The following is a 13,721-nucleotide window of genomic DNA, read 5'->3' as shown; positions in this document are numbered from 1 at the left end:
AAAGGCTCAAGTAAAACAGCACAGAAATGAAAACCAGGAAGGGATTGCAAAGCAACAAGAAGCAACCCCCTGAGCCTTCAGCATCCCAAGGGTGAGGGTGCAGACTGAAAAATGTGACTGATTCCCTGGGGTTTTCTGTGTAGCTGCTGCCCTGTGTTATGAGCACAGAGTTCTGCAGATGCTGTGTCAGAGCACTGATCTCACGCTTTGCTGGCATGAGAAATCCTGAGGATTGAATTTTAACAAGGTGGAGGCTGAAGTTTTGCTCTGCATCATGCTAGTGCTCATTGCCTGGCGTACAGTGAGGTACCTGAAGCACAGAGAGGAGAAGGCACCACTCAAGGAAAGGTGTTTGCACCCCAAGGCTGGGCCAGGAGCTCCTGCTCAAGGCTGCAAAGCCTCTTTTGGCATCTCAGAGAATTCCATATTCAGCCCCAGGGACAGAGAACACCAAGTCCACTGATTTATCTGTGGAGGAAAAAGAATAAGTAACAAGAGGACAGACTGTCCTCTTGGATGACACCCAGCCCCACCAGTGAATATCTGAGTGCCTGAACACAACCAACAAAATCATATCTAATCCTCCCCAATTTAAGACTGAGACTTATTCCTATGTCCCTCTGCCCACCTGCAAATCTAACACCATTTTCATGGTTATATTTCAAACTGGTGAGTCAAAAGCCCTGGATTAAGTCCTCCTTCAACTTCAGTTAATTTGAGCTTACTCATCCTTAGAAGCTTCATTTTAACTCTCCTGGACAAAGCCTAAAGCAATGAGAATCTAAATATTATGTTAACCATGCCAGATGAGGCTTTTGAATAGGAAAGCTGCAAAAAAGATACTTAAATGAACATCTTCAAAGCCTAAGATACAGCAAGGACCTGGTGTGTTATCAGCAGGCAGCTCCCTGTGTCCAAAGCAGCCATGGGAACACTGCTAAGCACAGATTTATTTCCCAGAACAAGCAATTGTTTTAGAGCATGAAACAAGTTGCTCCCTGAACTACGCAGGACAAAGGGAAACAAAGTAGGAAATTATTAGAAAGAGTAATAGTACAGCAAGACCTTGATCTGCTGATAAGCATGGTACAAAAATGCTCCCAATGCCCAACTGGGCAGCAGCATCCAAATTCCTCAGGCTTCTTTACAGTATCAGCTCTCCAGCTCTGGAAGAACAAATAGCAGGGAAGATTTCTGAAGAGATGAAAATGGTACATTTTCAACAGCCAGAGATGATTACTCACAAAATAGCAACAGCACAGAGGTAACTGATTGCCTCCCGGGCAAAAGTCAAAGTCCTTGTATTGTAGCTATGAAAGGATACTGAGATCAAGGAGAAAAAGAAAAAAACTCTATTTTAGGCTGTCATGAGCAGAAAGGTCCTTCTAGCCCCTTGGCATCTCCACATCCCAAGATACAACTGAGATCTTTCTTATGCTGCACGTGCTGAGATCCCAGCACAGCAAAGAGCAACTCTATTTATTGCAGGAGCAGGGTGCAGCTCCTGCCCCAGCCCCAGCTGGATTTTGGCAGCATCCATGGCAAACCCCACCAATCCTCACCACCACAGGCCAGGAGACAGAGATCACAGTGTGCCAGCATGGTCTGAAATCAGCAATGAGATAAACCAAACGCTGAGTGAGGTGTTATTAACAACACTCAGCCATTGATTGCGTGTTACATCTTCAAGCACTTTACCAACATTAATTAATTAAGGTGTTTTCCATTTAATGTGGGAAGGAGACTAAAGCAAAAACACAAGGCTGAATGGACCAAACACCTGATGCAGCATGGCAAGGCATCACCAGACTTCAGCTTTCCACACGGATACTGCTCTAAACCAAACTGCTGAAAATACAGGTGAATTTATAGGTTGGATATTAAGAAAAAGTTTTTTACAGAAAGGTGATAAAGTTCTGGAATGGCTGCCCAGGGAGGTGGTGGAGTCACCATCAAAACAAAGCCTGGATGTGGCACACTGGGTGCCAGGGTTGAGTTGAGGTGTTGGGGCTGGGTTGGACTCAGTGGTCTTGAAGATCTCTTCCAACCTGGTGATTCTGAGAATTTGGAGGAATTCTGTGAATTTGGGGGAATTTGGGGAATTTCCAGGAACCAGGGAGGTGGTGAAGTCACCATCCCTGGATGTGGCACTGGGTGCCAGGGTTTAGTTGAGGGGTTGGGAATGGGTTGGACTCGATCATCTTGAAGGTCTCCTCCAACCCTGTGATTCTGTAGGTTCTGAAGCCAAAAGCCCAGAGGTGCAGCAGCATGGACAGGGCTCCCAGCTCAGCATGGACCCTCCACAATGCTCTGCTGCATCCCCTCTCTCATTACCAGCATCCCTGGGCACATCTCTGCTCACAATCAACTCAAGCAGTACAAATTCAAGCAGGGATTCCAACACGAGGTGCTGACACACAGCTGCAGAGATGTTACCAGTGCTGCCTGTAATTGCTGTGCTAAAAGCTGGGGACACGAAGTATTGATTTCCATCCTGATCTGCATCCAAGTTTAGACAGAGGCTGCAGCCAAAATACTTCTCCCAGCTCACTCACTGGTTAAAGGAGATTGTCAGGGCTGAGAGGTTTGAATGATTAACACTCAGGCTAAGGACTGTAACAATGGACAAGTTCCATTCCTGCCTACCTACACACACCCACCGTCCTGCTCCCCCTCTTTGCAGAATTCTTTCAGTTTTGATTAAAATTACAGAAAAGAGGCCCTCAAAACTTACCTTGCCACGGTAAAAGCAGCCCATTGTAGCAGGAAAAAAGTCTCAGAGTGCACAAAAGGGGCAGAGTTATTACCCCCAGCTGTCTCAAGCTGCACCATAATTACACAAATAACACATCTGACATACTCAGTATTAATTACTGACTGAGCGTGGCACAGAGACACACATTCACCTCCTTCCATACAGCTTGGGACTGACCTGGAGCAGCTGCCTGCAGCACTGAGATCGTGAGCTCTGCCCACCACACAGAAGGAATTCTCCCCTGTCAGGGTGCCCAGAGAAGCTGTGGCTGCCCCATGACCCCAGGAAGTGTCCAAGGCCAGGCTGGATGGGGACTGGAGCACCCTGGGATGGTGGAAGATGTCCCTGCCTGTGGCAGAGGGTTGGAACTGGATGATCTTTAAAGTCTCTTCCAGGCCAAACCATTCTGGGACTCTACAAGCAAAGGGACCTGATGATTCCACCACAGGCTTTTCCTCCTGGACCAAAGCAGAACCCAGCACACACCCCCCTGCCACTGAGCACCACCAGCACACCCCAAATCTGCACTTGCAGGCTGCCACCCTATTCCCCATCCTCCTGCCACCCTATTCCCCATCCTCCTGCCTGCCTTTAATGCATTTGCATAAATCAAACAGCTTGGCAGCCCTCCTACTTAGGAGACACACAACAGCAGAGCTATTCAGAGATTCTTGTTTTCACCCCATCCTTCTGAACGTCGTCTCAGAATCCTTGAGGAAAAGCATATGGCTCACTATAGATATCTTGGGCCTGTCTACACAAACACAGAGTGATGTAGGAGAGCATTTATGGCAGCATATAAACAATAGTACCAAACTTAGGGAGGAAACACAAAGCAGAGTGAATCTCCTCGGTGGGTTTTGCAGAGATCAAGTACTCTCCCCCTTTTCCTCCCTAAGCATGACAGACAAAACACACTTTAGATACAATTTCCCACTGAACTGATTGACTTCTGTTACAACACCAGTGGCACAGGGCTGGATACATCACAGAGTTAATAACAGCTTATTAAATTCATGGGGAAAGACAAAGACTCATTGACAGCCACGAGGCCACGGAGTCACACCTTGCTGTGGCAGCGTCCTTTCTCCTCACTCCGAGTCATCAGCGTGCCGAGCCAAATTTCTCAGCTTAAACAGGGGGAAGATGGAGCAAACCCTCCAGCAGCTCCAGCTGCAGGTGCCACTGTCACATCCAGCTCCTCCAGGGCCACTCTTCCCCCTCTCCCCATCACAAGGACCCCACAGCTCCAAAGCAGGTGTAATCAGAGTTATAAGCACAAACACGCAGGCTTTGGGGAACTGAGCACATTTCTTTGGCACCTTTACAGGGCACCAACTGTTTTCCAGCACGCTGATAGTAAAGGAACACAAAGAGGAGGTTTTTTTCATCACTCAACAGATTAGAAAACCTCTGAGGAAAACAAAAAGAGCCCTAACCTCAGAGAACACACCCCCCTGTCCCCTGCCAGGACTCGCTGCAGAAACGTGAATCCCCCCAGAAGTGTCCTGGAGAGGAAACGAAAGCAAACACTGAACACACACAGAAATCAGCGTGAGCACGAGCAGCTGAAGGGCTTTACCTGCTTTCCTGGCTGCAAGCCTGCATTTCCACATGCATGCCCTGTACATCGTGTCACCATCTGCATTCCTGATGCCCCAGCTCCGCAGGGGAGGATGGAGGCTGGCATCATCTCCTTCTGCCCTTTCAGCAGATTTTTATAAAAGCAAAAGAGCCCTCAGTAGCCTGGCTGTGGTGAACGGCAGAGGGTGGCTGAGATTATCCCAGCCTCTGCACAGCATTTCAGAAAATCCCTGGCCACACAGGTAACTTCACTTCCTACATCCCCACAGCCACCGGGAAACTCAGCTGGGTGAGTGGAATTCACACCCCACACCCCCACTACCAAAACAGTGAAACACAAGCTGGATGGAATAAAACCACTAATGAATCCCTCTAAATCAGTTTGCCACCAACGACAACACACCGGCAACGCAATCCAATCAGTTCCAGCCATGGCAGGGGGATTGAAACAAGATGATCTTTATGATCCTTTACAACCCAAAGTGTTCTATGATTCTGTAATTCCATGATTACATCCTGCCGGCAGCAGCTATGCCCCGCCAAATGCTATGCTAGCCTTAAAGAGCTTCACCAAAACGCAACTGTTATTTAAAATAGCGCCGAACCACCCTACCAAGGGATACAGTAAATAAGTAACGAGTAAATAACAGCTACTGACGTTTTTATCACACAGGTGTAAATTCAGTTATCGGGAAAGGGGAGGGCTCGCACTATTTTTGTTCTGACATCAAGGCTGCTCGGGGTAAACTGTCATGCAAGCCTGTAATTATTGGGGAAATTTAAACCTTAAAACACAAAAGCATTCAAATAAAAACGTATCAGCGATGGCAACACACTCTGATTAACAGGAAACTGAATTTCAGCCTGGCGAGAACACCACGAGTACTACAGGAGCGATTCGGGCTCAGTTCCTTAAGCACCACACAAAGTCTCTTCCCGCTCCCCCTGCACCCCGCTTTCCGGAGACAACTTTGCAGGGATGCGGGGGGCACGGGGGGTGTGCCTGGCACAGGGGGTGTCCGAGCCTGCCCCCAGCCGTGCTGGGGGTGCCGGGGCTCGGGGTGGGCTCCATGGGCGGACCGAGCCCCGGGCCGGTTCGAGCCCCGCAGCCCGGTTCCAGCTCGAAGCCGGTCCGAGCCCCGGGCCGGTCCGAGCCCCGGGCCAGTCCAAGCCCCGGGGCCGGAGCGCGGATCGTGGATCGCGGATCGCGGCGGTAACATGGCTGCTTTCCTACCGAATTACGAAACCGGCTGAGGGCGCGGGATTACCGGGGAGAGCCGGCCGGGGGGAACCTCGGGGCGGGGTGCGGCGAGGGGATGGGAACAGAGGGGGCGGCGATGCTGGCGGAGGATGCGGGGGGCTGCGAGCATTTGGGGCGGGGGTCCCTCCTCATGCCGGGGCTGCCGGAGCCCAGCGCGGCAGGGACGGACCCCGCTCCGAACCCGCAACGGGACGCGCCGGGCACCCCCAAAAATAAACAATGGACAATAACAGCGAGCGGAGGCGGCGGCCGGGAGGGTCCCCCCGTGGCTGCCCGCAGCCCCCTCGCCCCCTGCCCGCGGCGGGACCCACCTTGAGCGCCGTGCGGGCCGTGCTCCATGGCCGGGTCGCTGCTGCCCAGCTCGGCCAGGCGCCGGCCGGTGGCCGCCAGCTCGGCGCGCAGCGCCGTCACCTCCTGGCCCGCCGCCTGCAGCGCCCCGTCGATGCGCAGCGCCAGCTGCTTGTTGTCGTCCATCATGTGCAGGATTTTGGCCTGGGGGGAGGGAGGAAGAAGAGGAGGAGAGAGAGAGAGAGAGAGAGAGGTGAGAGAGGGAGCGGCGGGGGGCGGGCAGGGGCTGTGCGGGGCTGGGCTGGGCAGGGGGCAGGGGCGGCTGGAGGGGAGCAGCGAGAGGGGAGTGGGCGGCGCCAGGGGGCGGCGCCAGGGGAGGGGGCTGGGAGGGTGCGAGGGGGGCTCGGCCGGGGGGACAAAGGGGAGGGGGCTCCGTGCCGGGGGAGGGGGATCCCAGAGGGGAAGGGGAGAGGGATCTGTGCGAGGGGGTGCAAAGGGAGGGGGCTTTGCGAAGGGGGACAAAGGAAGGGGAGCGCAAAGGGGAGAGGGGCTCTGTGAGGGGAAATGCGGAGGGGGCACAAGGGAAACACAAGGGCTGTGCGGGGGGTGCCGGTACCCCCTACCTGTTGCCCCCCCGGCAGCCGGGGCAGGGCCGGGGCGGCGGCAGCTCGGCCGAGGGCATCGCGGCGGGAGCGCGGCTGCGGCGGGCGGGTCCCTCCCGTGAGGAGCGGGGGGAGCCTGCGGGACCGGGGGCGAGACCCCCCCGCAGCCCCGGCGGGTTCGGGGGTGCCGGGGGATGCGGCAGTGCCCGCCGGGAGCTCACAATGGCACCGGGGGAGAACCGCTCTGCTGGCTGAGCTCGGGTTCACCCCCCGTGCCCGGCAGCTATTGCAGCAGGTGGAGGGAAACGGGTTCAAAAATCGCCCTGCAAGGATTTTGGGGCGGGGGGAAAGAGGGACCTGAGCGCTGTCAGCACTGCAGCAGTGCTAGTGCAGGAGCTCTGACAGTGGCGGTTCACGTGGCACGAACCCAGGGTGAAAAATCGAGAATTATTGGTATCATCCATTCGCTGGCGACTGCTAGAGGGAGCGCGGATGTTTCCCTGTGCCTTATCCATCCCTCAGAGGGATCCTCTTGTGTGTTTGCCAGGGCTGCAGCAAGCCTGCAGAGCTGCCACCCTGCCCCTGGCAGCCCTGCAGATGGCTTCATCCTCACTGAAGTGAAATTGTAGAATCGGAGTGATTTATGTTGGAAAAGACCTTAAAGATTGTCTCATTCCAACACCTTCCACCACACCAAGCCCCATGGACGGGGATGCTTTGGAGACCATGGTCCATGTGGCTGTACCCCCCCACTCCATCCCTGCATCCCAAAATCTGCAGGCAGCCGTGCTGGGAGTTGTCACCTGAGCCACCCGTACCTGGAAAAGTTCACAAATGGGTTTAGGAGCTGGGCAGGAGCCCCCATGGCAGTGGGGTGGGAGGCTCACAGGAACAGGAGTGGTGTGGGAAGCACAGGAAGGAGCCAGGATGCTGAGCCTGGACTCTTGTTAGGGGGAAGCCAGAGAAAATCATGATCTGTGAGTAAAGCCCAGCATAATTTGCTGAAGCCTCTGATATTTGCCTAAATGCAGGCTTTTGGCTGAACTGAGAATTTGGGGCAGTTCTTTGAACTTCAGGGTGTCCTTGTGCAGCACTGGCACTGCAGAGCCCTGATCCAAAATGCAGTAAAAAGGATAAAAAAGGCTCCTGCTCCTGAGAGCTGCAGGGATGGCTCCAGGAGAGGCTGGACCTGAGGAAAAGCAGGAGCATCCCACCACCCCACACAGCCAGGGACTGAGGGATGGGGCTCTGCAGGAGCTTTCTGCTGTGCAGAGTCCCCAGGCAGCTTCTGGGGACAGAAATGGGGAAAATCTGCTTTTTCAGTCTGCTGAGAAACATCAACAAGAGCAGTCAGGATCCCCCAGACCCTCAGGTCTGATCTGGATGCTGGGTACAACCAGCTCTCCAAGAGTCAAAAGGAATGAGTCCTGGCCAAGTGGCATCCAGTCCTTACATCCACCTGGATCAATCCATCTGGATATTGTAAACCAGAGAAAATTTAGCATTTACTCCATGAAATGGTGGCTTTTGCAAGGGACAGTTATTTCTGGCAGAGAGTTTCCAGCAGTGTCTGCAGCCCAAGCTGGGTGCTGGAGCAGGGCACTCAGAATGTCAGTGGAAAGGTCTGTTTGCCTTAATGAATCCCCAGAGGGCCAGCAAACAACCCACAAGGAGAATAAATGCAATTTTTGAAATTCTTTCTCCATCATCTCTACAGCCATCCCTGAGTGAGATAAAGTTCTGCAAGTCTATAAAGCAACTGAATTCTAATCAAGATAAATGCCCAGTTTCATACTTAATTTGCATGAGCATGTGCTGCAAAGTGTGTTTGCAAATGGGAGAATTATGTATGTAACCAGATAACCTGAGTGTGCAATCCCAGTCCTGGATATGCAAAACTTCCTCATTGCACTTGAATAAAAGTAAAGCTTCAGCAAAAAGGAACTTGGCTTTAAAGTACCAGCACGTTTGTTTTTTTTTTTTTTTTATCATAAAAAAATCAGGTTAAAGCTGATTTGAACCTTCCAAGAACCCATTTAGCTGCTAAGGCAAATTCCAAATGATGTTTCTTACTCAATCTAACTTTAATAACAGACTGCTTGAGTTGCTGCACTGTCAGAGCTGGAATTTTTAAAATTTACTGACAAAGAGAATTTCTACATTAGCACGTGGTTATTTAAAAAATGTGTCCTAAAGTTTGGCTGGGGCCTCATGGGAAGTTAAAAACCTCACTCTAAAAACTTTCCTTACTACTTTCAAGCCTTCCTGGAATCCCCTGAAGAGATCTTGGAAGTTTTTCTCCCCTTTCCCATGCCTCCTCTTATCCTTCCTGGGGAACAGCTGGATCCATTAAAATTGATTTTGGTCTCTCAGAGCAGAATTTGATTTCTCTGAGCTTCCTCCTGGCAGGAGCACAGAGTGTCCCAGCAATATCAGCCAGAGGAAAGGCACAAGGATGGGAAATTCCCAACCCAGCTGGGTTGTGCCAGCTCCCAGTCAGAAGGCCAAGCCTTTGCTGGAAACCTCAAAATTAGGATGAAATGAAACTTGAGGAAATTAATTGTGCCTCCATCCCTTACTCCTTTTAGTTTTGAATTAAGAAAAAAATTGAAATTAAAAGCTAATGAAATACACAAAATTAGAAACATTATTTCCCAAAGTTGCTTTGATGATGTTTTTTTTAAATTTTGTTTTTTTATTCCAGCTTTTACCAGGAAGTTGACAGCTCTGCAAGGAGTCTGTGTCCCAGAGGGATGGCAGTCCCTGGCCATGCAGATGAGGCATGAAGAGATTGGGAATATTTCCTAAGGACACAAGGGAAACCTGAGTCAATGCCAGTGAGTCACAAATCTTCATTCAACCTTGCTACACTCAGCATCTGCTCAGGTGCTGCAAGGGGAGCCTTGAAAAGCTGGAGAACACCCTCAGTTTTGGGCAATGTGCTCTGGCAGTGCCATCACACCCAGGCAGGCCATGCCTTGAGTGTGTAAATGGAATAAACAGGGATAGAGGAAGGCTTGAGAGTTCCACCCCTCATCTTTGCTCTTGTTACAGCCTAAGGAGCGCAGTAAAGGGAATTTGAGAAGATTTAGAAGATGAAAAAGGGTTGAGAAGCACATGAGTACCATTCAGGCCTTCCAAACCCTTTAATTTGCTATTCAGATTACCACTTTTTATAGTTTAATATGTACAATATGCAAAGGAACCAGTTTAACTAAATGGGAAAAGCCTTCTGTGTTAAGGTTGAACGTAATCTAATAGGGCCCTTTGACTTGATTCAATTAAATCCTTCTTTTTCCAATTAAATAATCATCCAGAATTTAATAAAAATGAATTTCCATGTGTCATCCTGCAGAATGATGACCTCTGTGATGGGGAAGGCTTATGTAAATTCTGCTGATCGCTCTTTATCTGCCTCTGCCTCACTTCCTCCAAAAAAAATTGCCTTCTGTCTGTATATTTACATTAATTTCTCATCTGCTCCATGTATCTCTGTTTGCAGGAACAATTCCCAGCTGAAGGAGCTGTGAGTAACACCAGCTTCCTTCAGTACATCCTCAAAAATGGACCCTCTGTGATGGGAAAATGATCTCCAAAGTGGGATTTTTGCTCTGTGCCTCGGGTTTGTTGTGCCCTGGCATGCTGTAGGGCCAGCTTCCAATTGGCCCCTTCCAAATATCACCAGAGGCATCTCTGTGGCTCTTTATCACCAAGAAAATCCAGCCCAAGAGAGCAGAAACAGCAGAAACTTCAGCAGCAATCCCCAGGAAAAGCACATTCCGGTCTGTTCCAGCACATCTCCACTAAATAATTCCCATCAAGGCTTCCACAGTTGTTAATATCTATTAATTTATTTTTTCCCCTCTGCAAAGGCGTATTTATAACTGCATTTTACACCCCTCTCACTCATAAAATACAGAGCACCAACTCTTTCCTTCCTCAGCAGCATCTTTATGCAAACCTTGCTGATGTGGTAGGTACTGCTGTAATAACTTATTAGTTATTAAAACTAATAAGTTATTAAAACGTATAACTAAGTTATAGTTACTAACTTATAAGTTATTAAAACTGAATTAAACACAGCTAAGGATGGACAGGTTTAAATTTTGAGTGAATATTCAGTTTATCTCTTGCCACATTTCCCCATCTCTCTCTCTGTGAGGGTAAAATGGTCTTGGCGACCTTCCTGTGCTGCACATCCCTGGGGACCATGAAAACAAACCCATTAATGTTTATAAAGTGTCTCAGACTGGGAGAATTACATCACTGTGGCGAGATACAAGCTTAATGGATCAAAACAAACCCCAGCTCCAAACCCCCCAGCTTAGACACATCTCAGTTACCCGGCACAAACCTCAAGGAATCCCACTGAGAAGGGATAATTGAGAGAAAAATGTGATCCCAGAGATTTTTCTGCAGTAAACCCATTTTATGTTAATAGAAAGCAGATTTCTAGAGCCCTTTGCAAAGCAATGACTTCCACAGCATATTTCACAGCTGAGCACATCCATGGCACCAGCTTTGGACACGGGGCTATTAAACCCAACATTTGTTTAATGAATTACAGCAGTCCATGGATCTGGGTGTGCTCAGCCTGTGTTTAAATGTTTATTGTCAGCAGCCAGCTCTGCATGAGCAGGTATCAGCCTCAGTGATGAGCTGTCTTTGCAATGGACACAAAACTTTGAACTTTTCTTGGGTTCTGCTTTCTTATCCAAGACAGATTACCCCGGAGGTTCAGGGTCTCTGCTAAACATGAAACTTTCTGGGTTCAGTGCCAGTTTGGGGTGTTTTCTCCTTGCTGATGAGCTGTTGTGCATCTCCCACCAGCCTGGGCTTGGTCCCTGTGACTGAAGGGTGGATTAAGCCATTAAAACTCACACGTTCAAGCGAGGCTGATGTGCTGCAGCCATCTCCAAGATGACCCCGCTCTCACCTCACCAGTCAATCTATAAACCTTGACAAAAAATTAACTCTGGTTCACCCTGCTGTTTTAACACGTTCTGCACTGCAAACTATGTGTGAAGTGCTCCCTTTCATGGTAGATGGAGACAGTGGTGATGATCACTTTGATTTCCTGCAAAATGCCTTTGATGTATGGTGGTCTCCACTGCAGAAATCCCCACCCAGGAGCAGATTTAGAGTCCTTTGGGCTGGAAGAGACCCTAAGAACCATCTCATCCCACCTCTGCCATGGACAGGGACGCTTTCCTTGGATACCAGGCTGCTCCAAGCCCTGTCCAACCTGGCCTTGGACACTTCCAGGGACCCACAGCTTCTCTGTGCCAGGGCCTCACCACCTTCACAATTAAGAATTTCTTCCTCATATCCAGTGAAACCCTGCCCTCTGCCAGTGGGAACCCATTCCCCTTTGTCCTGTCATTCAGGTGAAGTTTGAATGAAATGTCATTTCTTCTTCTCTTCCCCAGCACAAATTAGGGAGCAAAGATGTGGTTGGGCTTTTTCAGAACTGCCAGGGTGGTTTGGGAGATCAGGTCCTGCCGATCCCCCAAGAAGATGAGGATGGGGACTCTGTGGAGAATTATCATTGCAGCCCCAATTTACCTCCTGTTCTGTGATGAGCATCGTGTGGAAACTCCAATGAATAGTGAGAATGTGAAGCACTCAGCAGGATAATGTGTGCAGTGAAAAAAACCCTGTGATCAATCAGCAGACAAATATATACTTAAACGAGGTGTTGGTGGGAGAGATGCAGGAAAGGTGATTATGGGTTTGTCGCCGTGTTTCCCTCAGCAACAATGCTGACACGCAGGGGTGGGTCACCCTACCCTGCCATTAATGGAGCATCAGCACTCATCTGACAGCTCCTTTGTCCTGGGAACTCAATTCCCATGAAGATTTGACATTAGCAGAGGCACGGGGAAACTCAGAGCCTTTGCATTTTCATGACGCTCCAACTGCTTTAGCCTGGTGGATTACAGGTAAAATCGCTGTCCTAATTTGGGCAGGAGGCAGAAATAAATATTTGTACTCATCTGTTTCAGCTGTGGCAATAAACACCATGGGCAGAAGAGAGAAGGACAGCTCCCTTTGCTCCCTTCCCAGGAAACAAAACTGGGAACAGGGGCCACAGGGCAGGGAAGGGTCAGCTGGAGCATCATGTCACATTCACATTTTCTGACAAATCCCTTCACCCAGGATTTTTCTCCTGGGAAGCTGAGAAGCCTCAGAGAAAAAGGAAACCAAACATTATTTCATTTGCTTCTCCTGTGTTGTGCTCATGTGGAATGTGTTTGGAGATTGTTTCACTGGGTTTCTGCGAATTGTTTTCACTCATTGGCCAATTGGGGCCAAGCTGTGTTAAGACTCTGGAAAGAGTCACAAGTTTTCATTATTATCTTTTTAGCCTTCTGTAAGTATCCTTTCTGTATTCTTTAGTATAGTATAGTTTAGTAATCTTTAATATAGTATAGATCATAAAATAATAAATTAGCCTTCTGAGAACATGGAGTCAGATCCATCATTCCTTCCATTGTTGGGGCATCCCACAAATACAATAGCATCAGAGAAAATGTGATTTTTTTATTGCAATATTTGTCAAGTAACTGAAAGACAAGACCTCAAGGGCGGCTCAGCTCTCTAAAATAATCCTAAACTTCATTCAGGAATGGAGAACTCCAGATTGTAACAGAGAGGGGTTTTAACGTGCACAGCACCCTGTCCCCCATTGGCACCCAGCAGGCAGGGAGCACTTGAGCATCCACAAAATTCCCACAGGAGTTTCAGAGACAAAACAGCCCAATCCAGACAAAAGTGAAACTTAATTTACTCCTTCCCTTTTCCTTCAGGTGAAAGAACACAGGTTCTGCTCCAAGTGCCATCACCCTCCCTTGCTCTGTCAGTGGCACCAAGCCTGGGTCACACCTGGTTTGGGGACCAGTCTCTTTCACAGTATTTTCACAAGAATGTGCTGGGAGTGTGGAACAATAAAAACAGCCTTGCCCTCTCCCTGCCCCCTCCTCCATTTTCCCTGGTTTTATCCAGCAGGGTGGACTAATCCTGTATTGCATACAAACCTGTAATTACATTCCCCACTAACCTGTGAAAGACCTAAAAATACACCCAGGTAAAACTTCAGCATTGACAAGGCAGCTGAAAAATTGGCATTATGTTTCTACATCTACATGTTACTTTAATTGCAGTCATGTTTTAAGGTGTCCGTATGGATCCCTTGATTCTGTGAATTTGGGGCTTGGAGTGTCCTGATGTC

General features: G+C 49.3%; 1 protein-coding gene across 1 annotated transcript in view; it reads right to left on the bottom strand.

The window, feature by feature from the left end:
- Window positions 1–13,721, bottom strand: part of KAZN (kazrin, periplakin interacting protein) — a 228,187-nt gene that overhangs the window by 89,340 nt on the left and 125,126 nt on the right. The window contains exon 3 of the mRNA XM_058039356.1: window positions 5,912–6,092. Coding sequence (XP_057895339.1) covers window positions 5,912–6,092 — 181 coding nt within the window. The remainder of the gene's footprint in view (window positions 1–5,911; window positions 6,093–13,721) is intronic.

Source organism: Melospiza georgiana, chromosome 22 (genome assembly GCF_028018845.1).
Source record: "Melospiza georgiana isolate bMelGeo1 chromosome 22, bMelGeo1.pri, whole genome shotgun sequence".
Lineage (NCBI taxonomy): Eukaryota > Metazoa > Chordata > Aves > Passeriformes > Passerellidae > Melospiza > Melospiza georgiana.
This window is presented reverse-complemented; position numbering and strand designations above follow the sequence as displayed.